Source organism: Saccostrea cucullata, unplaced genomic scaffold (genome assembly GCF_032062105.1).
Source record: "Saccostrea cucullata isolate Sc308-1 unplaced genomic scaffold, CSIRO_AGI_Scuc_v1 ctg1562, whole genome shotgun sequence".
NCBI lineage: Eukaryota > Metazoa > Mollusca > Bivalvia > Ostreida > Ostreidae > Saccostrea > Saccostrea cuccullata.
The window spans coordinates 88214-109651 of NW_026917973.1; the positions used below are offsets into that span (position 1 = coordinate 88214).

At 35.4% G+C, this 21438-nt stretch overlaps 1 protein-coding gene across 1 annotated transcript in view; it reads left to right on the top strand.

Moving 5' to 3' along the window:
• Nucleotides 1-21021, top strand: part of LOC134271596 (uncharacterized) — a 33044-nt gene extending 12023 nt beyond the window's left edge. The window contains exons 4-11 of the mRNA XM_062753834.1: nt 9557-9805; nt 10766-11290; nt 11641-11738; nt 11961-13130; nt 16171-16276; nt 16461-16655; nt 19660-19907; nt 20697-21021. Of these exons, the coding sequence (XP_062609818.1) occupies nt 9557-9805; nt 10766-11290; nt 11641-11738; nt 11961-13130; nt 16171-16276; nt 16461-16655; nt 19660-19907; nt 20697-20756 (2651 nt within the window). The 3' untranslated portion in view covers nt 20757-21021. The remainder of the gene's footprint in view (nt 1-9556; nt 9806-10765; nt 11291-11640; nt 11739-11960; nt 13131-16170; nt 16277-16460; nt 16656-19659; nt 19908-20696) is intronic.
• The last annotated feature ends 417 nt before the right edge of the window (nt 21022-21438 follow it).

Consider the following 21438-nt stretch of genomic DNA (forward strand, 5'->3'; position numbering starts at 1 on the left):
CCTATGTGGAAGCATCCAGGGGTAGTGTAGATTCTAAATTGTTCAAATCATAACCCCTGGGGTTGGATGGGCCACAATGGGGAATCAAAGTTTTACATAGAAATATTTGGGAAAAATCTTTGAAAATCTTCTACTCAAGAACCATTGGGCCAGAAAAGCTGAAACTTATGTGAAAGCATTCTGGGGTAGTGTAGATTCTAAATTGTTCAAATCATAAACCCCGTGGGTAGGGCGGGTCCACAATGGGGAATCAAAGTTATACAATGTTGAATCAAAGCATCCTATGGTAAATATAGATTTCAAATTGTTTGAATTATGATCAATTGGGTAGGATGGGGTCACAACATGTATTACAAGGGGGGAATCTGTTAAAGAACGGAATGGTCAAAGCTTCTCAGGTGAGCGATGTGGCCCATGGGCCTCTTGTTTTCTAGCCACATTGCTCAGGTGGGCGATGTGGCCCATTGGCCTCTTGTTAGAATATGGGCCATAACTCAAGAACCCCTTGGCCAATCAGTGTCAAATTTGTCACAGGGTATCCTTGGCCCAAGGGCTACCAATTATACTAAAATAAGGGTTGGGACCCTTAAACAAGGGGAGATAATCAGGAAAACAAAACCAAAAGTACTGGTTGCTAAAAAATCTTCTTCTCCAGAACCACCAGGCAGATTTTCACCAAAGTTACGTACAAGGATTAGGATATGTTGAAGATTAAAAATTGTTCAAGGCATGACCCTGAGGCAAAGGGTGTGGTCTCAAGGTCACTTCAAATTTGACCTAAATTTACAGTTAATAAAAACATTTATATTTTGCTTACTATAAGGACTAGGATCATCAAATCTTGTAAGTTGATGCATCTTAGGACTTCATATCATGTTATATCAAAAGTAGGTCACGGTGACCTACTTTTTAGGTCACCTGAGTAACTCAGGTGACCTATTGCTATCCGTTTTCGTCCGTCGTCGTGCTTCGTACGTCGTCCGTCGTGCGTCGTGTGTTAACATTTGAACATTTTCATCTTCTGCTCTGAAACCACTGAACCAATTTCAACCAAATTTGGTATACAATATCTATGGGTGAAGGGGAGCAAAAATTGTGAATTTTATGGTCCCTGCCCCCCTGGGGCCTGAGGGGTGGGGCCAAAACCACCAAAATTATTGCAATCTTTAAAAATCCTCTTTACTCCTGGACATCAAGCAGGCAAACTGTTAGCACGAATGTAATGAGCATTGAGTCCTCTACCAAAATTGTGAAATTCATGGCCCCAGGGTCAGGGGTTCTGGTGTTAGGGTGGGGCTCTATTGACTATATAGTGAAAATGCATTTATTCTTTGTAAATCTTCTTCTCTGCTTCTATGTATTAAATAAACTAACTAAGTACATAGTTATAATGAGCAAGAGTGCCACTTTCAAAATTGTGAATTTCATGGCCCCAGGGTCAGGGGTTGTGGTGTTAGGGTGGGGCTCTATTGATCATATAGTGAAAATGCATTAATTCTTTGAAAATCTTCTTCTCTACTCCTGGGTATTAAATAAATAAACTAAGCCAATAGTTATGATGAGCAAGAGTATCTATTCCAAAATTGTTTAATATTTAATGGCCCCAGGGTCAGGGGTTCTGGTGCTAGGGTGGGGCTCCAGTGCTTCAAGTTGCGACTAAATTGGTTGCATTTGCGACCAAAAAATTGATTTTGCGACTAAATATTAAAACGCACTCGCATTTTCGCAACTGAGAAAATTCGGGCTGGAAACGTCAATTTTTAAGATCGGGATCGAGATTTCACTTGTAAAGATTCTCTATCAAGAAAATGTTTGAAGACATATACTTAAATACACTTTATAAAGCGTCGCATTGACTTAGATCACGTAATGTATGGCAGCATGCTGTACAAAGTTTGATAGAACCAGAGAAGTGTATAAATAATGTTCCTGGTAGAATGGCATCCAAACTTCGTAAACTTTCTAAGATCCGACCTTGTTATTGAAGCATTCGGTCAATTGCTTGCATATCACAATGAATCACGCTAATAAAGAGTGTTTTGGCGGCATTTATAATGACTGTGTAATGGGTTAGGTACGTAGTAGTAAGTAAACATGACAAACAGCAGGCAAAGTCCTGTCTCAACAGCTCTCAAGCTTGTATTTTCATTTGATAAAAGAATGAATCGTTTAAATGTCCTAATTTGGCCCCCCGATAATTTACAAAAAATAAGTTTAAAGATTTTCTAAATATTCTGCATTTAAAAAGGGGCGAGATTGCAGGTTAAGAGGATTCATTCTTTTATTTCTGTAATCAGATTACTTGTGTTCTTCTTTACAACCATAAGGGTATATGTATTCAATAAAAATATTTCATTCAACCTAGCACAGTAATAAGTAATCTTTGATGTAATCAAGACATAATACATATCCTTATTTAAATTATCAAGTTTTATTCACAAAATGTATTTTTTTAATGGCGAGTGAAATATTTGATTATGGCGACCAGAAATTCTGAAATGGCGACCAAAAAAAATTTAAGGTCGCCATTTTGCGACCTAAGAGCAATTGTGACTTGGAGCACTGGGCTCTATTGATTATATTGTGAAAATGCATTAATTATTCTTTGAAAATCTTCTCTGCTTCTGGGTATTAAATAAACTAACAAAGTACATAGTTATGATGAGCAAGAGTGCCACTTCCAAAATTGTGAATTTTATGGCCCCAGGGTCAGGGGCTCTGGTGTTAGGGCAGGGCTCTATTGATTATATAGTGAAAATGCATTAACTCTTTGAAAATCTTTTCCTTTGATCCTGGGTTTTATGCCAATGATCCAAGTATATATATATTCATGATGAAGAAAGGCGCATCTAGCAAAATGGTTATTTTTATGCCCCCTGGGGGGGGGGGGGTACATAGTCTGAAAATAAATTAATGCTTTAAAATCTGCTCTTAACTTTTAATCAACCATTTTATGATAAATTTGCAAAATTTTGAAATGTGTGGCCCCTGGGTCAGTGGTTCCTTTGGGGTGAGGTGCACAACTGGGTATAAAGTGGAAGTGCATTTTCTCTTTGTTACTCTGATCTACTTCTGGGTATTTAGTAAATAGAGGCCTTTGGTTTAAAACATGTACCAATTTTAATTGTTTGAAAGTTGTTACACGATACTCAGGTGACCTATAAGGCCCGTGGGCCTTTTGTTTGATTTTGCGGGCATTTGTTTTCAAATTAATTTGAAGGCATATTTTGGACACTTTAAGGCCTATGATCATCAAACTTCGTCAGTTGATGCATCTTGAGTCCTTGAACAACATCAACTTAAAAGTAGGTCACCGTGACCTACTTTTTGAACTTTATGACTCATCCTTCTTAAAACATTTAATCCCATTATTTCAGACACTGAGAGGGTTAGAATCATCAAATCTTGTAAGTTGCTGCATCTTTGGACCTTAAAACATATTCATGAAAAAGAAGGTCACTGTGACCTACTTTTTGAATTTTGCAGGCATTTGTTTTCAAGTTGTTTAAAAGGCATATTTTGATTACCTTCAGACCTACAATCATCAAGCTTGGTCAGCAGATGCATCTTGGGACTTTGAAAAATGTCAACCAAAATGTAGGTCATGATGACCTACTTTCGATATTTTATGGCTATATTTAACTGTCTTTGGTATTTATTGGCTTAGAATCCTCAAACTTTGTGAGTTGATGCATCTTGGGTTTTCGGAGAGTGACAACCAAAATGGAGGTCAGATGACGTACTTTTGACATTTTATATCTATATTTAAGTATCTTAGGTATTTATTGGCTTAGAATCATCAAAGTTTGTGAGTTGATGCATCTTGGGTTTTCGGAGAGTGACGACCAGAAGTAGGTCACGGTGACCTACTTTTGACATTTTATGGCTATATTTAAGTATCTCCTGTACTTATTGGCTATGCATCTTGGGATTTTGGTTGACCAAAAAGTAGGTCATCAGGTGACCTACTTTTGACATTTTATGGCTATATTTAAGTATATCAGGTACTTATTGGCTTAGAATCATCAAACTTTGTCAGTTGATGCATCTTGGGTTTTCGGGGAATGCAAACCAAAAATTACTTTGCCTTGACCTACTTTTGACATTTTATGGCTATATTTTCATATCGCCAGTACTGGTTGACCTAGAATTGTTAAACTTTGTCAGTTGGGACATCTTTGGTTTTTGGAGAATGTTTACTACAAAGTAGGTCATGGTAACCTACATATGAATATCTTATGTACTTACTGGCTAAGAATCAATAAACTTTGTCAGTTGATGTATCTTGGATTTCGAAAATCGTCTACTAGAAATTAGGTCACAGTGACCTATTTTTGACTTTTTATGGCTACATTTAAGTATCTCGAGTACTTATTGGCTTAGAATAATCAAACGTTGTCAGTTGATGCATTTTGGGTTTTCCAAGAATGTAGACCAAAAAGTAGGTCAAGGTGACCTACTTTTGAATATCTCAAATACTTATTGGCTTAGAATGTTCAATCTTTGTCTATTAATGCATCTTGAGTTCTCAGAAAACTTCAATCTTAAAGTAGGTCACTGTGACCTACTTATGGTTTTTTTAATAGCTTTATTAAAATATCTTCAGTACTAATTGGCTAAGAATCATCAAACTTTGTCAGTTGATGCAACTTGGGTCTTAGGATACTTAGGGTTAGAGGCTTCAAATAGAAGTGATAGGTTGTACAATTTATCAGAAGAGCGATTCAAGGCCCCTGGGCCTCTTGTTTAACAGTAAAGGTCCTGTAGAAGTACATTTTTCTGCTTGGTACAATGTATTAATTAATGCTATGTACGCGGTCACAAGTTTTCAGCGGAAATTTGTCCAAGCGTACTTTATGTAAATATAATGCATACAGCGACAATCTAAGAAATCCGCGTATTATTTTCTACTCGCGGATTAAACAAAAACTTAGATTCCACGTAATTATGACCCCTCGAAAAAAGTACGTCTACAGTACTCTAATCTAAGATAAAAATGCTCATCTGTCTTTTTTATTTTATTTTTAATTGACATACTGATAAGGCAAAAATAAATCACTGAAAATTCTCGAGAATAGGAAAACTATTTTTAGCTCACCTGAGCTGAAGGCTCGAGTGAGCTTTTCCGATCAAAATTTGTCCCTTGTCTCTCGTCGTCGTTGTCGTCGTGGGCGTCAGCGTAAACTTTTCACATTTTATCTTCTTCTCAAGAACCACTGGGCCAATTTCAACCAAACTTGCCACAGAGTATACTTAGGTGAAGGGAATTCAAGTTTGTTCAAATTAAGGGCCAAGCCCTTTTCCGAAGGGAGATAATTATGAATTAGTGAAAAATTAATGGCATTTTTCAAAAATCTTCTTCTCAAGAACCACTGGGCCAGGAAAGATGAAATTCATGTAAAATCATCCTCAGGTAGTGTACATTCAAATTTGTTCAAATCATGGCCCCTGGGGGTAGGGTGGGGCCACAATGGCTGATTAAAGTTTTACATAGGAATATATAGGAAAAATCTTTTAAAATCTTCTTCGCAAGAACTACTGGGCCAGGAAAGATGAAACTTATGTGAAATCATCCTCAGGTAGTGAAGATTCAAGTTTGTTCAAATCATGACCCCTGGGGGTTGAGGGGGAGGCAAAATGGCTGATCATAGTTCTACATAGGACTAGATAGGGAAATCTTTTAAAATCGTCTTTTCAAGTACTTCAAAGCCATGATTAGTGATATTTATGTGGAATCATCCTCAGGTAGTGTAGATTCTAGTTTGTTCAAATCATAACCCCCGGGGATAGGGTGGGCCACAATGGGGGATCCAAGTTTTACATTGAAATATAAAAAAATCTTCTCAAGAATAGCAAATCCATGATAAGTAATACTAGTATTTATATGGAAGCATTTTCGGGTAGTGTAGAATTAAATTTGTTCAAATCATAACCCCCCATGGGTAGGGTGGGGCTACAATGGTGGATCATACACCCCATTCATACGACGAAAATTTGCTTATATGTGCAAATTTACATAATTATGAGTTTACAAATATACACACGTAAGTAAAAGTTAATTTGCTATGCGTTCAGACAAGATTTATGTACTGTAAGTTAATCCTTATATTTTCATATAAAATAGGATGATCCACAGATTCAGAATTGTGAACTTTTATAGAAAAGGTTTTTTTTCTTACTATTTGGGTATAGGACTAACTTTTGAGTGTTCCTCAAAGAAAGAAGGGGGAAATCCAATCCATTTATTTTTTGGTACGGAAAAAGCGAACTTAATAACTTTTAGGAAAAATTTACTCATGAAAAAAGGAAAATTAATTAAAATCATTGTTTAAAATTCAAAATTCTGTGGCCTTGGTCCTAAAGACTATAGAAGAGCCGTTTGGTGTTTTAAAAAAAGATGGCTGTTGCCATATACTGGTTGGCGTCTTCAGCAGAATAAAGTACGACTCGAAAATCTTATTGGTGTTTGGAAATCTACAGTACATCAAGTTTGCAAGGTCATTATGAAGTATCTGCTTGAAAGCATTATTATATTATATGCAATTTCCTGGAAAAGAAAATGGGCAATCGGTTTTTAAAAAAATTTCAAACAAAACAAATATGAATAGGAAATAAACACAAATCCCCTAGAAATTCATGGTGGGATCGGCTGCCAAGATCGAGAATGCTTAAAAATGCTTATTTTCAACAGGGTTGTTGAAATTCCTGTAGCATCAATTTATATGTCAGTAGCTTGCCTTGGTTTAAAAACAAAGAAAGGTAGAAGACAGTCAATATGTAATGGGGCCCGGGCGATTGATTTAATGCCTATTCCTAACACAGCTCCAGAGCATTTCCCATGAAGACTACTTGAATTGTAAGGGGACTACTTAACAAGTTCATCCTGGAGGACATGTTTGCGAGACCACAGTTATATTTTTATAATTTAGAGGCATAAACATAGGTTTGCAAGAAAGGGTGCAAGATGCGCGCATTTTTGCAAATTCAAATTTACCTCAGAGGACACTGGAGATATACTGTGGATCCTTGTTTTCAGAGTTGAAAAGGCCATTTTTGGAAAGAACTATATGCTAGTGCAACCCTGTATATCCTTTAAAGACTTTAAAACATTACCCTTATCAAAACTCAATTTACTTTCAGCTAGTGTTGTATAATCGGAAAAAAATCTGAAACTGATTATCGGTTAATAATCGGAGTCCGATTTTAGTGATTAATTGAATTAATCGGTTTCCATATTTATTTTGAAACATATGTGAAATAAAGGATATATGACTATAAAATGTTTATTTTTTTACTATTCAATGTAACTGACAACTTATTAACATGAAATTTGGCAATTACAATAACAAGGTAACTACTAACTAGTAACTAGTACTAACTACTAGGACCAGCATTTGCAAAGTATGTCAGTGAAGTCGTTCGTTGCTTTAGCACTAGCTGCGTCACTCGAACCGGACGACTCTAATACATCTCCATGTTCCGTTTTAATATGAGCCATGAAGTTGGACGTGTTCCCTGAATAGAAAGAGCAAGGTCATAATATTGTGGAACTTGGAAGGAAGTAAAATTTGAGCTTCCAAGTAAAGATTTTCAGCATTTTCTTTTAATTTTAATGTAAAAAAAATTGCCAACTGGCAGGTTCATAACAAATTGTTTATGATAGTATCTTTAATAGCTTTTGATACATTTTCTAAACATTGGTGTAGAGTCTTTTCTAGCAGGACTGAGTCAGATTTCATCCCTCTTCTCTTTGTAATTTGTGTACATGTGGGTCACTGCTATCAATGGTACTGATCCTCCAGTAATTATCGGACACCAGCAGTTATCGGACACAATATAAATGTATGGGGTTTTTGTTACTCGCTCAATGAAGTGTCGTTTTCACCCGGGGAAAGGGGCATGGTAATGACTCGCAAAATATGAAGAAAGAAATTCACACTGGATCAAGAAATTGGCATCATTACCTAGGATATTGACAGTAGTGTTTGTAAATCAATTTTTAACCTCTCAAATGTCATCTTTTTTCCTGTAAAAACCAGGTGTCCGATAATTACCGGTCCGCTTTTCAAAATTTGAATGAATTTCGGTATGTTTTCTAGTGATCTTTAAACAATTTTTCAAGCAAAAATCATAAAATATTTTAATATATTTGTTTTGCTCTTGAGTTAACCTCTGGCGAAATATAAATTTTAAAATTTAATTGTACAACACTGCTTAGAAATTCTGAAAAACGCAAGATTTCTGTCCGATAATTACTGGAGGACCAGTAACGTGTATAGCGTTTTCCCAAACTTCTTACCAAGGACGACAGAGCGTAAAGTCGATATAATACCTTTATTGGTGTACATTCACCTGCAGAGTTTGCAAATGGCCCTTGACAAGTCTAAGTTTTGTTTCGTCGGCCGACCGGCTGCCTTTCTCTAAAATCCAAAATATTTCCATACCTTCGACTTCGATTTAGTGCCGGGGTAGGGAAGTATTTCTCGCTGGTCATCCTCGTTGTGTGCGACACAGGGCGCCGCCATCTATGCCAATGTACGTAGTGTATTCGACTATTCGTGTCAACAACAGTTCGTTCTTTGTAAACTTGTATGTTTACGGGTTTTACCAATTAATCGATCTCAAATTTCGATCCGATTAATCGAAATCGGTTGGGTTTCAGCGATAGATTCGGCGATGTCGGCGATAATCGAAACTCCACTACTTTCAGCTATCCTTGAAGTACAGCAAAGATGACCATAAAATATGCAGTTTGTTATGTTTTGCTACCTGGCCGCCATGCTAACAGACTGATATTACACACACTACAATGCATAAACAACCGAAACAACACTCAAAATGGAGATTTATGCAATAAAAAAAACAAAATACATAAGTAAATTTGCTGCGTGTTCATACGACAAAATTTACACATATGAACTAATAATTCTCTACAACATGTGTGCAAAAGTTAATTTGCACCTAGTCCTGACCAGGTGTAAATTTACTCAACTGTGCAGAATTTACATGTGAGCAAATCAGTTCATATGACAAAAATTGCACATGTGAGTAAATTTACATGATATGAGTAAAATATACTGAGGTATGCAAATCATGTCGTATGAATGGGGTAATAGTTTTACATAGAGAAATAAAGGAAAAAATCCCAAGAACAGAAAAGCTATGTTTAGTCATATTGACATGTATGCATCCTCATGTATTGAAGATTTAAATTTATTCAAATCATGGCCCTTTGGGGTAGGGAGGGAAACAATGGGGAATCAAATTCAAATTATTATGAAGTTATATATAGGAAGAAAATGTTTTTTAAAAAATCTTTTTATCAAGAACAGCACAGTCATATACTGTATTAATATGAAGGCAATCTTTAGTGGTATCAAAATTCAAGTCCCCCACCTCCCTTTAGTGAACTTTTCAGTTCTGATCTGATTTTTGCTTATTCCTAGCCGATTTACGCAGGTGAGCGATGTGGCCCCCGTGCCTCTTGTTATGATTGTTTATAATCATTTGTTTGACTCCTTCACAGCTTTGTAATATTAGTGTTTTGTCATTATAGTAGGAATACCAATGCAGATAATCCTAAGGGGAGACAAATCAGTGACGAATTTCATTGAGAATTTAAAGAAAGGGAAGACAACCATGTACCACGCCTCTGGGATGATAATAGGGTGTGCCGGTAGTGGGAAAACAACACTGTTAGAGAGACTGAAGGGTATTGACTTGGAGAAAATAAAGAAAAATATCAGGTCAACTAGAGGAGTCGATATCCACACAGATTTGTTTGATGTGACAGAGAGCATCCAAGGTATTTTAGCCTACCTGAGTTGAAGGCTCAAATGAGCTTTTCTGATCACATTTTGTCCATCGTCCGTCTATCTGTCCATCCATCTGTAAACTTTTATCATTTTCGACTTCTCCTCAAGAGCGACTCGGCCAATTTTAACCAAACTTGGTACAAAGCATCTTTGGATGAAGAGGAATTTCAATTATTAAAATGACGGGCCAAGTCCCCTCACAAAGGGATAATATAATCAAGAAAACACAAAAATAGGGTGGGGTCATTAAAAAATCTTCACAAGAACCACAGGGCAAGAAAAGCTGGAACGTATGTGGAAGCACCACCTCCGCCCTCTGCCCTCTGCCCTTACTTGTCTGCTTAGAAAGTAGGGTGTGTAAGAGCGTTGAGGTTGTACTCCTATCCATCCTACCATCTGTCCGTTTATTATGTTTTGGGGTATTACTCATATTACTCTTATAACTCTTCATTACCATTAACCACTGAATAAAATTGTTACTACTTAATAAAATGCATGAAATTTTCACAGAATCTTTGTTAAATAGAGAAATTTAAAATTTTCTATTTTACTCTCTGTATGGACACGTTTCTGGTTTCCTAATGCAAAATATAGACACTACCGTTATATTGGTGGTACCCATCTCGTATTTGCAACTCAACCTGTACAACTTAATAAAGTTAAATGACACTTTCACATAATATTTACTACATACTGTCATTCCGTACTGCATTCTTGATGTTAAGATTGGACAGATATTTGGTTTTTCAATAGTAAAACAAAGACTTCACCATCATACTCATATGGAAGCTGCCTGGGGATATCATTTTGTGAGCTCGATACTCTCAGTACCTTGAGATTTTATTTCGTGACTTGCGGATTTATATAACGTAGAATAAAAGTCTATTTTCATAAAGTACAGGGACAACAAAGGGAGACAGTGTTAAATTTGTATTCATTTTTATTTACAGCAAATTCTTCACTCCAACAGCAACACTTTAAACTTCGACTTGATAAAAAAGATATGAATCAGAGTGTTCCTGAATCTCATTCAGAAAATGCAGCCGATGATGAGGAAACGCAGGAAAAGATGAAACCAGTTGAAGAAGAGGGCAGTACGACTGAAGCATCAAGCAGTGGACGGATATCACATGATGATATCGACATTAACCCTACCTCATCCCATGAACCACAGGGGCCCACATCACCAGAAAAAGTAGCAGAAGTTATGACGGAGAGAAAAGATATTCGTCATAGTCCAGATATTTCTGGAAATTTACAGATAGGTGCAGAAGATATTTCAGAAGATCCTGATAAAAAAATAACCATGACTGACTTTGCAGGACAGTGTTCATATTATGCCTCACACCAGATTTTTTTGAGTCCGCGGGCGTTTTTCATTCTGGTGCTGAATATGGAGAAGAAGTTTGATGATAAGGTTGGAGAAGAAGTGTGTTGTCAGGAAGGCTCCGTTTATGGGGGATGGACACACAGAGGTAATATTCAATTATTACACTATGGCCCCGAAAATCGTTTTTTCAAGCACCACCGCATTAGATGAAATGGTATGCATTGATAAATGTTATTGACATATTAAAAAGGAAATAATTAAATTTTCCATATTTTCAGAACCTATCTGTCCCATTGAATTTTGAAACTTTTATTGTAAATGAGAATTATTTTTTATTTTGTTTGTCTTTCTGTGCAGCTTTGCGAAGGCAATAAGTTTGTTTCATCTATGCACCGCCTTGTACATGGCTCTGACATATAGAGTTTCTCATTTCATCATTTCCTGCAATCTATCTTAAAGAAAACTCTTACAACTGAATGTGTCTTCGTTTTTCAGATTATCTAGAATTCTGGATGAAGTCCATTCATCAATATGGCAGTGATAAGGCTCCCGTCATCCTGGTTGGTACACATAGTGAGAACAAAACAGAAAAGGTATCATTTTTCAAAACTGTTATTCATTGTTTACAAAAATATTTTACTTTGTCATTGTTTTTCTGATCTGTAAATATTTATTATAATATTTAGAGACATACATGTGTTTCGTAAACTCTGTTGGAACAAAACATTTACAATCAATGTATGATTATGAACATTATTATTTAACTATGACTAATTTGTTAGCATAAGATAAAATAAGGAATTTGTTTTCGTTAGGAGAAAGAATTGTTTTTCCGAGAAGTTTGGAAGACTCTTGACATGAAGAAGAAGTCTCTGCAAAAACATATTGATGTGAAACGTCGATTTGCGGTTGGATTCCATGACAATGAAAGCATTGAAAAACTTAAGCTGTCCATTGCTAATGTCGTGTGCAAGCTGGATCACTGGGGTGAAGAGCTTCCACAGTCATGGGCTATGTTTGAAACATTCTTTCAGGAAAAGAAAATTCGCAAGATTTTGAGTAGGAGTGAACTTCAGTCTTTCAATGAAACACTGCCAGAGGGAATAAAGCTCTGTACTATTGAAGATATAGGTGCCATGCTGCAGTTCTTCCATGACATCAGAGAACTTATACACTTCAATCAACAATTCCTCAATGAAGCTATTATTCTCGATGTTCAATGGTTTGCAGATGCATTTAAAAATGTCATTACAGATAAAAACCATGCAAAAGAAGATTTATTTGAATTTGCATCAGAATGGGACAAATTCAATGAAACTGGGGAGTTAGATGAAACACTGCTTTGTGCTATATGGAGAATGAACAACAATGGTTACATCGAACATAAAGAAAACATCATGGTGTACATGGAAAAGCTAGGACTCATATCTAAAATGAGAGAAAAAATATGGTATGTCCCCTGTGTGAACAAGATGCAATTTCCAGCAGACTGCTTTACATCATACCCTGCCTCCTCCATCATTTGCTACACGTTTGATGTTCTTCCTGTGGAAATTTTCCATCGCCTTGTAGCTACATGCATGCAGATTCCTTGGGAGATTTTTACAGATGAAGAAAGAGGATGCATTTACCAAACTGCCGCTATTTTCATGTTTCATGACCAGCAACATAACATCATGCTTGGAATGACTCAAACAGAAATTCAGGTACAGGTGTTTGTTGTGGAGGGAGAAGTTGATGTTTTAACCTGTCACCAGATTAGAGAAAACATTGAGCGTATATTACACAACCTTATGAACACATTCCAAAAAGACTCGGATTTCCAGATTGCATTCAAATGCAAATCTACTGGGTTTTGTGACAGCAGAGAAAGTGCTGCCATAAGTGAATCTAAGTTTATCAAAGAAACTTTTCTGTGTCCATCCTGTCCGGCGAAAAAAAAGCACCGTATCATCACAGAAGATATCATAAAATATTGGACAAAGGTAACTCTTCTATCATTTTAATTGCTAAATTTAACTTGAAATTTGTATTAAAAAAACTGTATCTAAAGGTTTGCAGCTGTGAATGAATACCAGATGATGTGTTATTAAATAGTAAAAGTACTGACAAAAAAAGAATCCATAGGCGTATGCAATAAGGATATGGAAATAACGAACAGTATTCAATCTCAACGTCCATTAAACAAATATACAAAATAAGAGCAGAGCAAACACGGACCTCCGAAACATCAGAGGTGGGATCAGGTGCCATGGAGGAGTGAGCATCCCCTGCTGACCGGTTTTACCTAGTTTTAAATTTTTAATTAGATGTCTACCCTAAATTGAATCCAGTTGCTTCTAGTAGAGACAATTGTATCAGTCCCCGTGTGAAATGTTGTATTTTCAGCCACAGAATAATTAGGGCCCCGCTCGGCGGGCGCCCTATAGTGATCAGTCTGTCCGTCTGTCCGTTCAGCTGTCCGTCCGTCAGTCCGTCCGAGATATCTTGTCCGGAGCATATCTTCTCTCCCTTTGGCCCAATATGGCTCATACTTCACCCAAAGAGTGCCCTTAGGTAACCGGTGTGCAGTGACCTTGAAACATGTTTCTAGGTCAAAGGTCAAGGTCATAGCAGACTTGTATGAAAAATCATTGTCTGGAGCATATTTTCTCTCTCCTTCGCCAAATCTGGTTCATACTTCACCAACAGAGTGCCCTTGGGTAACCATGTTTCTAGGTCAAAGGTCAAGGTCAAAGCAGACTTGCATGAAAAATCCTTGTCCAGAGCATATCTTCCCTCTCCTTGGCCCAATCTGGCTCATACTTCACACACAGAGTGCTTTTGGGTAACAAGTGTGCAGTGACCTTGAACCATGTTTTTGGTTCAAAGGTCAAGGTCATAGCAGACTTGTGTGAAAAATCCTTGTCCGGAGCATATCTTCCCTCTCCTGGCCCAATCTGCCTCATACTTCACCCACACAGTGCCTTTGGGTAACCGGTATGCAGTGACCTTGAACCATATTTCTGGTTCAAAGGTCAAGGTCATAGCAGACTTGTGTGAAAAGTCCTGGTCCGGAGCATATCTTTTCTCTCCTTGGCCCAATCTGGCTCATACTTCACCCACACAGTGCCTTTGGGTAACCGGTGTGCAGTGACCTTGAACCATGTTTCTAGATCAAAGGTCAAGGTCAAAGAAGACTTGTATGAAAAATCTTTGTTTGGAGCATATTTTCTCTCTCCTTGGCCCAATCTGGCTCATATTTCACTCACAGAGTACCACTGGTCAATGGATGTGCAGTGACTTTCATTGGTCAAATTTCTAGGTCATGGTCTAATTAGCCTCTATGTTTAAAATCTTTATTTGGTGCATAATTTTTCCCCTTAATTCCAGTAAATTTATATAACTGAGGATACAAGATAACTTAGATATAAACATATATATATATATATATATATATATATATATATATATATATATATATATATATATATATATATATATATATCTGTAAAATCGCAGTATCTGTGAGGTCGTACTAAATTACTTTCACTGTAGTACACAAAAGTTCCTCTTCAAAATAAACCTTTCAAACTTAAAGCAATATGAGCTGTATCTTTGAGAATTTTATTTTTATGGTAAAATGTGCTATTATGATCAAGTTTTATGTAATTTAAACTTTTATGATCAATAAGCCCAAAAAAGTTTTAAAATGTTTCAGAAGAAATATTTCTGTTCAGCCGAATATACAGTTTTATATAAGAAATCATTATTATACAGGACAACAATAATTCAATTTTGCTTCAATCTCAGCTAATAAAAAAAAAACAACAGAAGTTTATAAATAATTTATCTTTCTGTCATTAAATTAGTTGATTACAAATTTTCAATAAAATTTTCCGATGTCCAACATGCAGCTCACATTGTTTTAACCTTACATTTTCATGTTCATTGTTGAACGCGGGGCCCTTCGAGATGGTCACCATCTCAATGATATCTAGTTAAATTTTCTTTTATTTTGTTGCAGATTAATTTTATAGCAATTATGATTTCCACAAAACTACAAGGCCTAGGCCTATATTGACAAACTTGCAAGGATGAATTATTTTAGGAATAATACGGCCAGACCTAATTTTGAAGCATATTGTAATTTTTTTTTTATTGATGAGTGGTCAATTTACAGTTTTTGAAGCAGGACCATTCTTAACTAACTAGTTTATGCCCTATGTTGACAATTCGTGCATGGATGATGCATCTTAAGCTGCACACCACTGGACTTGCTTCAGATTGCTTCAAATTCTTGATTTGAGTGTAAAATTAACAACAGATTGAAGTCTAAAAACCAAAGATTGACCAAACTTGTGGGATAATACATCTTAGTATGTACACTAGAGAATTTGCTTCAGATGCTGAATTTTACCGATCTATCCGATTCTAGTATCTGTTTTATTCTAAAGTACATGTAACATCATGAAGTGTGTAGTAACTCCAGGCATTTTCGGAACTAAATGTTTGCATTTGGCATGCAATTCAGTTTCCTTTGGATTCTAGATCTGACCTCTTTGTTCATTACAAGTGAACAGCTTTATGGTTTTTCGAGCAGCTTCAATCTGCTGCAATTCCCAGTGTCTGTTAGCATCTAGGGATGTATGCTATCAAATTAAACTTGCTTCGGGTGCTTAATCCACATTTCAAAAATGATTTAAGTAAACAAAATTTGTCATTCCCTTCCTAGACAAAAAGAACATTAATGGTGCATCTAAAGATGCATATTAATAGATTCGTAGTTAGTTTGGGACTTAGTTGTATTAAAAACGTATCACTTGTTAAGATAAGCTCTGTAGTGTTTGACAATATATAAATATCCAGACATATTGAACTGAAAACACTCTGTGAAATGATGTACCTCCCTCGGTCTGTGCTGCGAGATTTTTTAATGGTTTTCCATGATTCAATACAAAATATTTGAAATCTTCATTTAATCATTATTTATCCGTGGTACATACATCCAGGCCTTTAAATAGTCCCAATATGTTCACATTAAAGGTTTCTAAGAAGGAATCCAAGCTATCTAAAGTTGCAAGTGGATCTGAAGGTTTTTCAACGTCAGAGAATGGTGATAGTGCTGCATTAATCAGACCGTCTGTCAGCGGTATCTCAAATTTGACAAACTTTATTAAATATTAAATTTAATTAAATGCTCAATCATAGTAGCGCTTTGGTTTAAGAACACGGTGAGATTTATACTTATAATATCTTTGGAAAGTATTCATGGATTTTTGTGGATGAAAAATAATAATAAAAAAAGAACTTTGTTTTAACTTGTTGTTTCTTAGCAGATAACTCCAGTATAAATTACGAGAGGATCATGAAGTTATTAAAAGTTGGAATTGTTGCTGTGCGATTCTGTTTTGATAAATATTTTCCTCAAGATGAATTAGAGAAAATGCTGAAAGATAATGAAACCGAAATGAGAACAGGAAAGTTTCGATTTCAGCCATCTCAACTACAGCTTTTGTTTCCTATAAAAGGTACGTTATATAATTTTCTCTAGTTTGTTTTTCATGATACAAAGCTTTGAAACAAATAAAAAGATAAGAAAAATCTTTGTTTTCAACAAATTGATATAGATATGCCTTTTCTATTGTGCACGGTTTATTTACAAAGCAGTAAGTAATGAGTGGACCTGCACCAAGTTAATGATTAGTTAAAAGAGTTTTGTAGGTGTTAGCTGTTGGGGCATCTCTGATCAAACACGTCCTAATCTATATCTCCTTAGAATTGGGCAGAAAGAAATAAAGATCTGCTTTCTTTGTCTTAGTTTGTCTGTCAAAATAGATTGTTACTGGAACCAGCCTTCTCTTAAAGGAAATTAATATAAAGGTATTAAGAGTAATATGATTTTGTATTAAGAAATATGTTTTTTTCCCAACAATCGTCAGACCATGTTCTCCTTATAAGTATTGATAAGTATATATGTATTCGATTCAATATTCTAAAACCTAAAAAGTTGATCTAAATCGTTGCATGAATACAAATAATCTCACCGTACATTGTTCATAATCCGCCATTTTTAACAGACAAATTTTGTATTAGTGAATTAATGACATTGCACATACAGGTACCTTATTTTTATAGTCCAATAATATCGCTTCAATTTGAAACCTACCACAATGTTGTCGACGTCATAGTTTTGTTTTCATAAAGTGTTAAATTAATAAAGTAAGGAGACATCGAAAGGTGCTTCTGCGGAAATCCTGTATACACATCGAGAAACGCTAGCTCACTTATCATGGGTGGGCGTCGAAAGGCACTAAAACGGGGAAATGAGTTAAATATCCTAGGTCCTAAATGGTAAAGAAAAATCAAACTTTGTCAGTTGATGCATCTTGGTTTTCAAAGGATGTGCGTTGAAAAGTAGGTTTCTGTGACATAATTTGAACATTTATTGCAATATTTAAATATTTCAGAAACTTATTGGCAAGAAATCACCAATCATCTTCAGTTAATGCATCTTGTGATCTCTGAATGTGTCAACTAAATTGTTTTTCAATCGACCTAATTTTGGAATTGCTTGGCATTCTCGAAGTATACTCTTCAAAAAAAGAAACGCATCATAGAATTTTAGTGACACATTGAACATAAATATTACTTAGTAAAATGATGCATTGATAAAACAAAAATGTGGTAAGCAACAGGAATACTATCTAAATGTTATAATTACTCAACAATTTTAAAATCATAGTCAGTTTAAGACCATTAAAGATCAATATCTGGTATGCCCCCCGCAGACATAAATGATAGCCACAAACGACTCTAATGGAAGCAAATATGTGTAGTAAAAACTGTATAGAAATACTCTCCCACTCCAAATGTAGAAGTTCAGTCAGCTGTTGCAGAGTCTGGAGATGCAATTGTCTTTGGCAAATCATGTCAATCCATTTTGTCCAATGCTGCTTTATTTGGATAAAATCTAGCGATTAAAATGACTGTGACTGAAACAGGTTGTTGTTTCTTTGCAAGAATAGGTATGTCAAACGAGCCATATATATGTGGCTGTGTATTGTGAGATTGCAATACGGCTCTAGGATGCTGCAAAATTGAATGGGTATGTGTAGGTAGAACATGGTTAGAGTTTCTTTTTCCATCAAAGTCCGTTGAATTCGAACCAAATCATTCTTACTTTCTTATAATACCATTTTCCATATCATAACACTACCACCACCAACTTTTTTAACGTCCTGGAGGCAGTTATCTATCTAACCTTCATTAACAAGCAAGAGCACTCTGAAACTTATAAGAGGCTTTCGGATTAACATTTTGGACTAGTAGGTTAACCAAAATATTCAACAGTGATGCTGTGGTCATACTCAATTCATATGAGATCTTTGAAGTCGATATTTGGGGTGTTGTGGGGTAGTAACAATGGCATGAGTAATCCTCTTGCAATAATTCGTAGTCAACTGAAACGGCCTTGTTAGATGATCTGTGCAGTTCAGGGATAGATAATGATTTAGATGACATCCTTGCATTTCATTTATGCAATTTCCGTAATCCTCGGAAGTGATGCTGTGCTGCTGATGTCACAGGTTGTCTTCCATATTTTTTGCGAACATTGGGTATTCGATGTTAATGGTTTATGTTTTATAGGTTAGATATGGTCAGTGTGTAACATAAAAACCTCCTGCAGTTGTAGATTGCTGTGCCCCTGCTTCCAGTCGTCAATTTTCTTTTTTGTGCCACGTAACATTCAGATGTAGCAATTTTAGGAAGCGTCATTTTTCAGATAAAACCAGATTCAAAATATCGAGAACCCCCGCTTTTGATAGCCCCTTTGTACCCGAAGGAATTGCATCGGAATTCAACAAATGAAAATTGAGATCAAAATTTTGGGGGAAATTTTGCAAAATCAGGTCTTTTTGTCTGTGAGACTTGTAGAATAGCTGTAAAGTTAACAATTGCATTAAAAAATCATTCATTTCACTCGAATACATCGTATCCGTACAAAAATAAAAGGTATGTCAAAACTATCTTAAATTTTCAGGACATTGTTCCTACTATGCGTTTCTTTTTTTGAAGAGTATATCTCAAATAAAAAAAAGTCTTACATGTATGAAAATTCACCAATCTTTCTGAATTGAGGTACATTGAGGTTTAGGAGTATGTTATCCAAAAAGGTTTTGAGTCTTATAATACATGTATCGTTGTTATATCTGAATATTTTAGAGACTAAGAAGGCTTCGAAGCATCACTTTTTTTTCAGCTGATTCTATTTTGGTTCACAGAGTATTTTAATTAAATGTAGGTCATAAAAACCTACTTAGAAATTTCAAGGTGCTATCTTAATATAAAGGATACAGACAATACATAAAAGTGATACGTTGGAATTTTTTTCAGAAGAGATGTTCAAGGCCCTTTGGCCTCTTGTTTATGAATTTGAAGATAAAAAAGTATTTTTAAAAAAAGAAGAAAAAATACACGTAGTTTAATAAGTTTAGTGTTGTAGATATTGTTAAAGTTAAAGAATTTTTTAAGGTGGATCCAACACTGCTGTTTCATCTTTATCAATGGATATTACCATCATGTATAAACTGTTGAGGAACTACTCAGATATTGCTCCTCCTGGGAATGGATGGGGAAAGGAACCCAAAGTACAGCACATAACGGAGAGTGACGACATAGAGAGGATTCGGTTATATAGAAACACGTATTCTCATGACGCTGGGGGTCCTTGTGACATGAAGGGTGATGTTTTCAACGTAATCTGGACTGACCTCTCCCAGGTGAAATATCTGCATATCTCTAGTAAAAATAAGATTATTTTACAAACTGCAGGGAAGTAGTGAAATTTTAGAATTTTTTGTTTGGAGTATTCCATTAAAAACTTTGAGATTATTTTTTATATTTGTCATTTTCTTACAAAATACAAAAATGCAACAGTTTTGTTCTGACATTCATAAATATCTTATCCTAAATTTGAATAAGGCTACTTAGAGATGAATTCCTCATTCCCACATATATTATAATCAAAAGGTGAAGGGTGTATGTCTAATGCCCCTTGACACTTCGTGTCATAGTAAACTTTTTCTTATGTATGAATAGTATTTTTGGCAAAGGTATCCCTATAATAGGACTACACCTTGTTAATAAACGTAAAAAATCCTTATTTTCCTTTTTTAATCATATTATCCATTGTGGATAAGATGGAAGAAATTAAGACGCATGTCTCAGGTTGAGAAAAAAATACAAGAAGTGAAAGACTGCAGCCGAGCATTTAACAAAAAATATCATTTTGGCTAAAAGATTTATGACACTCAAGGTCCAGTAAACCCAGGAACCTCTTATTCACCATCTTCCCATTTTAATTATAGGTTTTCGTTTACTTAGCAAATTTGTAGTCTTATTAGAGAAAAATACATGAAAAATGCAGGGAATTTCCAGGCTTTGTTTAATATTAGAATCAAACTTAACATTTCTTTTCAAGACATACTATATTCTGTTACATTTCAGTAGAACTTCTTGGCAAACTATCAGAAATGTTTTATTTCACATGTTTATTCCCTTTATTTCAGGCAATACTGAGACTGAGTGGTGGAGTTTTAAGAAGAAGGATCGATGAAATACTTACATAACTATGAGATATGTCAACAATAATTTATGGCATTAAAAAAACATTGCCATTAATTTGGGCAAAGACCGGACAACACCAATTTAAATTTTCATATACATACATTGTATAAAAACACTGACGTCTAGTACTGAGGAAAAGAAGGTGTTCAAGTTGATTCAATATTTAATTCTTATATAAATCGATTTTATAAACTCTCTTTTTATCTCTATTGAGTCAAAGGTTATGGCGATCTCTGAAGTATGTTTAAATATGGATCATAGGTGTGTGTCAGCCAAAAAAAAAATAGAAAATAGAATAAAAATCAAAGTACTGAAAGTACTCATGGGAGTTGAACATTGTTATCTGAAAGATCTTACGGGAAGTATAGGAACAGTTTCATGCTAGAACTGATTTGTTAGAGATACAACACGAAACATTAAAAATAATTTCTATTGCATTTTAATAGCCAAGATCATGGGACTGCTTTTAAAGTAGCTGTCCGAAAAAAGATTTTGACAGACTAGAGCTACAGTGCCATCCATTGAAAAAAAAACTGTATATTCATTGCGCACGAACAATTAAGTTTAGTTCTAGATTTATGCAAACCACCCCCACCAAAAAAAATTCCAAACTCGAAAATACTATTTTGTGGGTAGGTTTCAAACTTCTTTCAGTACCATTTCTTACTCAAACTCAAACACTAC